This window comes from Xylocopa sonorina, chromosome 15, assembly GCF_050948175.1.
Source record: "Xylocopa sonorina isolate GNS202 chromosome 15, iyXylSono1_principal, whole genome shotgun sequence".
Taxonomy (NCBI): domain Eukaryota; kingdom Metazoa; phylum Arthropoda; class Insecta; order Hymenoptera; family Apidae; genus Xylocopa; species Xylocopa sonorina.
Genome location: NC_135207.1, coordinates 1,941,686 through 1,951,448, shown reverse-complemented (window position 1 = coordinate 1,951,448; position 9,763 = coordinate 1,941,686). Strand labels below are relative to the sequence as shown.

The 9,763-nt window shown below is 34.4% G+C and overlaps 1 protein-coding gene across 1 annotated transcript; it reads left to right on the top strand.

The window, feature by feature from the left end:
- The first annotated feature begins 5,186 nt into the window (after positions 1 to 5,186).
- On the top strand, positions 5,187 to 8,833 carry LOC143430638 (uncharacterized). Its single transcript, XM_076907012.1, has 4 exons — positions 5,187 to 5,266; positions 5,369 to 5,378; positions 5,433 to 5,486; positions 8,504 to 8,833. Exons 1-4 carry the CDS (start codon positions 5,187 to 5,189, stop codon positions 8,741 to 8,743), a joined length of 384 nt encoding a protein of 127 aa, XP_076763127.1. The 3' UTR covers positions 8,744 to 8,833.
- Positions 8,834 to 9,763: the final 930 nt, after the last annotated feature.

Sequence of the window (9,763 nt, the reverse complement as noted above, 5' to 3'; positions counted from 1 at the left end):
GATGGATCTGCGTGCTCTATCGTCTGGAATAATGTTTGGGTAATCTTGACAATGAACAGATAAAGAGAAATATGGCGTGCTAATAATTATTCAATTTCTGGTTTAACCACACCGTGTAATCCAAACGTGTCTTCGAGTTTACCTAAAATTTTTATTACAAACTTTGTTGAAACTAATTTGTTTATTCTGACTGCTTTTGCATTCGAGCTTTTTGTTAAATTGAAAGATGAACAGATAAATTGAAAAATGAACAGATAAAGAGAAATATGGCATGCTAATAATTATTCAATTTCTGGTTTAACCGTACCGTGTCATCCAAACGTGTCTTCGAGTTTACCTACAATTTTTATTACAAACTTTGTTGAAACTAATTTGTTTATTCTGTTTGCTTCTGCATTCGAGCTTTTTGTTAAATTGAAAAATGAACAGATAAATTGACAATAAACAGATAAAGAGAAATATGGCATGGTAATAATTATTCAATTTCTGGTTTAACCGTACCGTGTCATCCAAACGTGTCTTCGAGTTTACCTAAAATTTTTATTACAAACTTTGTTGAAACTAATTTGTTTATTCTGACTGCTTTTGCATTCGAGCTTTTTGTTAAATTGAAAGATGAACAGATAAATTGAAAAATGAACAGATAAAGAGAAATATGGCATGCTAATAATTATTCAATTTGTTTTAATCATACCGTGTAAACTAAACGTGTCTTCAAGTTTACCTAAATTTTTTATTTTAAACTTTGCTGAGTCTGTCTGCTTTTGTAAAAATATTATTCATTCGAGTTCTTTGTTAAATTGAACAAATGAACAGATAAAGAGAACTAGGGCATGCTAATACTTATTAAATTTCTGTTTTAATCATACCGTGTCTTTGAGTTTATCTAAATTTTTTATTTTAGTCTTTGTTGAAACGAATTCGTTGATTCTGGCTGCTTTTGTAAAATTATTATTCATTCGAGTTTTTTGTTAAATTGAACAAATGAACAGATAAAGAGAAATATAGCATCTAATAGTTATTCAATTTTTGGTTTAACCATACCGTCTAACCCAAATGTGTCTTCAAGTTTATCTTTCTTATTCCAAACTTTGTTGATTCTGTCTTTTGCACAAATATTATTCATTCGAGTTCTATGTTACATTGAAAAATGAATAGATAAAGAGAAATATGGCATCTAATAATTATTCAATTTCTGGTTTAACCATGCCGTGTCATCTAAATGTGTCTTCCAGTTTATCTTTTTTATTTCAAACTTTGCTGAGTCTGTCTACTTTCCAAAAATATTATTCATTCCACTTGTTTATTAAATTGAAAAATAAACAGATAAAGAGAAATATGGGATGCTAATAATTATTCAATTTTTGGTTTAACCATACTGTGTAATCCAAACGTGTCTTTGAATTTATTTTTTTTATTCTAAACTTTGTTGATTCTGTCTGCTTTTATAAAAATATTCATTCGAGTTCTTTGTTAATTTGAGAAATGAACAGATACAAATAAATATGGCATGCTAACAATTATTCAATTTCTGGTTTAACTATACTGTGTAATCCAAACGTGTCTTCAAATTTATTTTTTTAATTCCAAATTTTGTTGATTCTGTCTGCTTTTACAAAAATATTATTCATTCGAGTTCCTTGTTAAACCGAAAAATGAACAGATAAAGAGAAATGCGGCATACCAATAATTATTTAATTTCTGTTTGAATCATACCATGCAATTCAAACGTGTCTTTGAGTTCACCTAAATTTTTTATTCCAAATTTTGTTGAAACTAATTTGTTGAATCTGTCTGCTTTTGTAAAAATATAATTTATTCGAGTTCTTTGTTAAGTTGAAAAACACTTTGTAAAGCTCTATAATTTGGTTGCAACTTATCATTTTTAAATACAATGTAAATTAAGTTCCTTCAACTAAATATGTTAAATTTTTGCCACGAAATCGTCGCGAAATTACTAACAGAGAACAGTAATTATACCCCATATAATTTGCCGTTTCGCATTTCGTGGACACAGAAAATTACACTTCCTTTAGGACACCTAAAAGCAATTTACTCTGTACGTATGTACATCAGAATCTGTCCACTATCAGACTGTCTTGTACATTCATCCACAACTAAAATTAACTGCCTTCCATGAATTAAAGCAGACCAGTCTTGAATCCTAAAAAAAAGCACTGTAAAAAACAAAGAATACACTTCTATCATATCATAAACAAAAAATGCGAAATATTTAGAAAAATGCCTTTATAAAGCCTACCTAACCGAACCAAATACAAAATTAATTAATCCCACTCGATCCACGCGCAGATTCGATAAAACAAGAATTCCTCGAACGAGAGAAACGCGGGGTCGAGAATTTCATGGAAATTTTTCAGCGAGCCGAGGAAGATCGCCTGGAAGCCATCGATCGTGGGTTCTGTCTGTAGGATCGATGCAAGGGGTGCAATTTTCCACGGTTGTCTCCGCGTTCCAGGTCAGTTCCGGTGGCTGAAGAAAATCGCGTGGCAGACAGAGACAGCCGTGCGACAACGCGGACGACGAAGGTGGTGGTTGGTAAATTTACTGCGTGGCTCATTTCGGTTCCCTTCGGGATAAATGGTCGGCGGGTGGCTCGCGACGTAAGCTCGCGGGAAAAGACGAGGCTCCCGGCTGTTTATCACCGGTGACAAACGGAGTGATTAAGACAGAAATAAACGCTTCACTTACCGGCGACGCGCGCGATTAATAAAGCTTTCTAAGCGTCCGTCGACCGCCGCCAGCCGTGTCAGACGCGAGGAACCTGTCCGTGGATCCCCTCTTTCGCTTTGGTTGCTGTTGTCCTGACGGTGACGCCATCGCGACGTTGCGTACACGCGCGGAATTAAACGTTCGTTTCACTAACTGCTCGACGTGGATCGTGTCAGGTAAAATGTTATTTTAATATTTGGTTAACCCTTTGAGTACTGAATTATTTGGAGACTTTTATGCATATATAACGGCATATATGTAAAGTGAAGGAATCTTGAGATATCAAAAAACCTATCCCGTGGCATAGTGGCTGGAAAAATTGGAGTATTTATAATAGGTCTTTTTGACCAATATAAACCCAATTTAGATTTTTTTACTTGAGACATAAGAATACATAATGCAATATATCCTTTCATTTCATCCACAGTTACTGGAAACCACTTTAGGTTTCGTTTATTTGCACCTTCTTTCGCAATTATTTGACTGGCATATCTATTCGTTTCTTCTACTATCATTTTCCAAAAAATTTCAGTAAGAACTTGGTCTAGCACTTTCAATGGTGTAGGATTATCACCTAATTTGCGCAGGTACAAAGCATTGATTCCAGCTGTTTCTTGAAATTGTTTTATATCAGCAAGATTTTCTTTTTCTTCCCAAATTCATTGTTCTTGCAATGCTTGCAATGTTCTTGCAAAACTCAACGCCTACTACTCAAATTCAGATGACGAGTCAGACTCGTCCACCGTAACTTCGCCCAAGTAAACAGATGACGAGTCTCACTCGTCAAATGTACTCAAAAGGTTAATATTTGAAATACGAAGTATAATGTCGCGACGACTCTTATGCAGAGTTTTAACCCTTTGCACTCGAACTGCGACTCTCACTCGCCACGATGTTTCGCGTGGCAACTGGAGCGGCTGTATTTATGTTGAATTTCGTTATCTTCAATTGATAGATGCGAGGTATTGGTTCGAGAATGTGATGCCTTAGGCTGTTTATGTCTTCGGTTGGAAAGTGACATTGTGACGTAAAATTCTACGACTGTAGTCCTGAATACGATGTGTCTAGCGTTAGTACAGTTTCGACGGTCGTAGGAAGCACGCGTATCGCGAAATTTTCCACCACTCGTTTTTAATTTTAGAGCAAATGTAAACAGTAATAACGTATCGGATGTGAGAAATAGAAAAATTAATGTAATAGACAGTGAATCCGGAAGTAGCAGCGATGACCCGCAAGATCCTGGCACTTCAGAATACCTTGGTAAGTGTTTTGTAAAATATTACGATTACACAGAACTTGAACTCCGATAATGATCTTTTTCAAGAATGTAAACACAGATAATATAATAGTATATAACACTTTCGTATGTTAATTCTTCTGTAAATTCATTTACGCGCAAAATTGTCTCGAGTTGCAGCGCCGCCGACCAAAAAAGTCGTCGAGCGCAAAGGGTTAACCCTTAGAGCTCTATGGACGCATATATGCGTTTGTCGATTTTTTTAATCGATATGCAATCATTTTCGTGTAAAATTAATGCAGGGGCACTCGTTAGTAATTTGCCATCCTTAGGTAGCTGTTGGGCAATATTAGGGTCATAAAAATCCCATTTTACGTCCCACTCTCTAACCAATTAGATTTCAAAATTATTCATTTCTGTTGTGAATATCAAATTAAGTTTTTTAGTTGATTGCAAAATTTAATGTTTTCAATTGTTAATGTTTATAATACATAATTTTAATGCTGAAAAATAACAGCCTTTAATTATTTAATCTTCTGCAATGGAATCACTATAATTTATTACTGTTTGTGTCTTGAATAGTCATTTCAGTGTGGCAAAAAAGTATTTCGTCCCCAGCGATGATCAGCAATAGACGCGCTTCGTCCTTACGAACTGTTATCGGCCAGGAGTATTCAGAGTTCAAAAGGTTAAACGTCCCTTTCACTATTTGCTCGACGCGGCTCGTGTCACGTAAGATGTTATAAGGTGATTTGAAAATAAATGCGAGTTAAAACACTATAGACTAAAGACTGGACAATTCTCAGGTCTTCTTATACTATGTAGTTTTAGGATGGTGGGGCAAGGACTTCAATTTTATTTCTTGGGAATCAGGGTGTCAACAGGATGCGTGCCAGTAGGGTGATAATTCTAATATTATTGGTTGGAAATAAAGTCTTCAATCTTATTTCTTAGGAATAATGTATCAACAGGATGCGTGGCAGTAAGGTGATGACTCTAATCTTATTGATTAGGAATATTTCTTGGGAATAAAGTATTAACAGGATGAGTGCCAGTAAGGTGATGCTAGTCTACTTATTGATACCTGTAGTTGGGAATGTATTTGACATCACACGTACACGCCAGGAATTAAACGTCCGTTTCACTATCTGCTCGACGCGGCTCGTGTCACGTAAAATGTTATTTTAATATTTATTTAATATTTGAAATACAAAGTATAATGTCGCGACGACTCTTATGCAGAGTTTTAAACGTCCCTTTCACTACCTGCTCGACACGGCTCGTATCACGTAAGATGTTGTAAGGTAATTTAAAAAAAAAATGCGAGAGAGCAATTGCTCACTCGACTCTTTATTTAATATTTTAAACACAAAGTATAATGTCGCGACGACTCTTATGCAGAGTTTTAGCAGTATAGACTAAAGATTGAACAATTCCCAAGTTTTCTTATACTACGTAGTTTTAGGGTGGTGGGGCAAGGACTTCATTCTTATCTCTTGGGAATCAGAGTACCAGTATGGTGATAATTATAATCTTATTGATTGGAAATAAAGTCTCCAATCTTATTTCTTGGGAATAAAGAATCAACTGGATGAGTGCCAGTAAGGTGATGACTCTAATCTTATTTCTATGTTTCATGATAAGATGTAATATCAATGCAACGCGTTATGTATATCTCGTCAACACCTCAAAAGAATTGGGAATATTTCTTGGGAATGAAGTATCAACAGGATGCATACCAGTAAGGTAATGACTCTAATTTTATTGATTGGGAACATTTCTTGGGAATAAAGTATCAACAGGATGAGTGCTAGTAAGATGATGACTCTAATCTTATTGACTGGGAATATTTCTTGGGAATAAAGTATCAACAGGATGAGTGCTAGTAAGATGACTCTAATCTTATTAATTGGGAATATTTCTTGGGAGTAAAGTATCAACAGGATGAGTGCTAGTAAGATGACTCTAATCTTATTGACTGGGAATATTTCTTGGGAATAAAGTATCAACAGGATGAGTGCTAGTAAGATGACTCTAATCTTATTGAATGGGAATATTTCTTGGGAATAAAGTATCAATAGGATGAGTGCCAGTAAGGTAATGACTCTAATCTTATTGATTGGGAATATTTCTTGGGAATAAAGTATCTACAGGATAAGTGCCAGTAAGGTGATGACTCTAATCTTATTAATTGGGAATATTTCTTGGGAATAAAGTATCTACAGGATGAATGCCAGTAAGGTAATGACTCTAATCTTATTAATTGGGAATATTTCTTGGGAATAAAGTATCAACAAGATGCGTGACAATAAGGTGATGACTCTAATCTTATTGATTGGGAATATTTCTTGGGAATAAAGTATCTACAGGATGAGTGCCAGTAAGGTGATGACTCTAATCTTATTGATTGGGAATATTTCTTGGGAATAAAGTATCTACAGGATGAGTGCCAGTAAGGTGATGACTCTAATCTTATTGATTGGGAATATTTCTTGGGAATAAAGTATCTACAGGATGAGTGCCAATAAGGTGATGACTCTAATCTCATTGATTGGGAATATTTCTTGGGAATAAAGTATCAACAGGATGAGTGCTAGTAAGATGACTCTAATCTTATTAATTGGGAATATTTCTTGGGAATAAAGTATCAACAGGATGAATGCCAATAAGGTGATGACTCTAATCTTATTGACTGGGAATATTTCTTGGGAATAAAGTATCTACAGGATGAGTGCCAGTAAGGTAATGACTCTAATCTTATTGATTGGGAATATCTCTTGGGAATAAAGTATCAACAGGATGAGTAAGGTAACAGTAAGGTGAGGCTAGTCTACTTATTGATATCTGTAGTTGAAAATGTATTTGACATCACACGTACACGCCAGAAATTAAACGTCCCTTTCACTATCTGCTCGACGCGGCTCGCACAGCCTGTGAACCGTGTCGACGCTACAACAGAGCGAAACGTGGCGGGGAGGATACTGTTACCCTCTGTTAAGTGGAACAACCGCGGGGATTGCCCGAATTGGCCCGCTAACATTTGCGTTTGTGCGGAGCCGCCGACTGAAATTTGATTGCCGGAGAAAATGCGACGAATTTCCTGGCGGTGTGTTTACGAGTGGCTCTGTTTGCGAAGCAGTTCGATCCGCTTCGGTTCCAGCGGAAATGGCTTTCGAATGTTTTCCTTGTAATCGATTCGATTTTAAGATTTAAATGTCCGGAGTTTAATCGTCGTGTTTAGTTGGTTCTTTCTCGTTGGGGTTCCGCGAAATTAATCTCTTTAATGACATTGATATGCATGTTTTTGATGTGTTAATGTTTTTTTGATTGGTTGAAAAATATCGTTAACGTTTGATCAATGAAGTATCAAAGGTGTAAAATAGCAGTTTTGATGATTGTATCGATTTGAAAATATAATTTTTCGTATCAATTTCTTTTGAGAAGAAATTATAGATGTACATATGGGTTGTTTACTTGTTAAATTGATTGACTGCACAAAACAGCAAGTGGAAAAATGAGACGAAATACATTATTCTTCGAAGTACCCTTTAAAATAAAAATGGAATGGAAGATGTAGCCTTCATGTAAAAGCATGTACAATGAATGTAATCATTTGTTGCGTTCTTAATTTCTTCTTGCTTAGTTGCTCGAATTGAATATCAAGATTGACTTTTGCTGGCAGTTATTAAAATGATTGAGTATCAAAGGAATGAAGAGTTTTCAATAAATCCAACTTTATATTTAAATGATATTATTCGATGACCAAAAAAATGTTGTCGTTTGGTGGTGTTAATTTGTATTATTTGGTAAATTTGTGATATGTAAAAAAAGTTGTCTCTATGTCTCTAAAGAGGTTGAAAAACCTTTTCATACAAAAGCTATCCAAAAAGTCGAAAAACTATATATGGAAATAAAAAGATACCTATATATATATCAAAGCATACTCAAAATTCTAAAAATAATCAATAAACTTTATTACCATTTTCTGTCCTTGTTTGCAAGAGACAACACGATTCTATAAAAAGAGGAAATTAATAGCTAATTATAAACCTTATAAACCAACGTGCATTATAAAAGTAAAATATTTTCAGACTATAATTAACTTTAATCCCAGTACTCATTCATCGTCATAGCCTTATAAATAACCGCTCAAATAACATCAATGACACAAAACTGCACTTTCAAATACCCATCACAAAATTACCAAAGGTAAATTTACCATCATTGATATACGAAAATAACTAGCTTGTCGTAGTAAATTTAAAATTAACTTTAATCCCAGTACTTATTCATCATCATAACCTTATAAATAGCCGCTAAAATAACATCAATGACACAAAACTGCACTTTCAAATACCCATCGCAAAATTACCAAAGATTACATCATTGATATACGAAAATAACTAGCTTGTCGTAGTAAATTTAAGACAAAAAAAATAACGCAATAATTGACTAATGTCCGTCGCATCTTCGTGTTCTCGTATCCAAGAAAGCCCGCTCTTTTATCTGGACTTTGATCGAGGAGTACCAAGGCAGCCTTTCTCGGCTCGAGAAATAATGTCTCGCGCGATTCCTCCAGTCAGCCCCATCAGTTACGGTCGAGGACACTCTCTATTTAATCCGTGCATTATGTGTCAGGCGTCGCAAGGTGTTACCTCGAGAGCAAACTTACACTTTTCCCCCGTTGTGTACTTAATCAATATTGATGCTGGATCAAGCTACAATTCATTCGACTTATTCCACCCTGGCGTTATATCGGGCCAAGTGATACGTTAAGCCCACTTTACTGCCTCGAGTTGAATGGCCACGAGGTTACCTTCACGGTATTGGAGAACTGGTAGCGGTGATTAACGATTCCTGGTTCGATCGTAACGACGAAAGGACTCTGGGGAATTTTTTATTTGTAATTTTAATATCTCTTTCTTCTTTTCGTTTTCTTGCACATTCCTTGTACATTTAAAATTCTGTTGTTTAGTATCTAAGGAATTAGAAATAATGGGAAGGACTCTGGGGAATTTTTTATTTGTAATTTTAATATTTCTTTCTTCTATTTGTTTTGTTGTACGTGTATGTTTAAAATTCTGTTGTTTAGTAAGGAATTAGAAATAATGGAAAGGACTCTGAGTTTAGTAAGGAATTAGAAATAATGCAAAGGACTCGGGAGAATTTTTTATCTGTAATTTTAATATTTCTTTCTTGCTTTTGTTTTGTTGTACGTGCATATTTAAAATTCTGTTGCTTAGTAAATTAAAACAATTTTATCTAAGGAATTAGAAATAATGGAAAGGACTCTGGGGAATTTTTTATCTGTAATTTTAATATTTCTTTCTTCCTTTTGTTTTGTTGTACGTGCATATTTAAAATTCTGTTGTTTAGTAAATTAAAACAATTTTATCTAAGGAATTAGAAATGATGGAAAGGACTCTGAGGAATTTTTTATTTGCAATTTTAATATCTTTTTCTTCTTTTCGTTTTGTTGTACGTGTATACTTAAAATTCTGTTGTTTAGTAAATTAAAATGATTTTATCTAAGGAATTAGAAATGCTAATGGAAAGTTAGTTAGAACAAGGTTGAAGAGAATTGTATGCTTGTAAGAAATTCCATACAAGTTCTGTTTGTATATATAGTTCTTATTATATTAAATCGCATATAAATAACGCATAAACATGTATTTTGCATGTTTTATTTTAATATAAATTTTGGCATTTTTAAGTTTATTTATGTATATATACCACAAATTGTTGGGTAGTAACATAACCCAGCGTTGCGTTCGAGAATCAATTATGCAGCAGTAT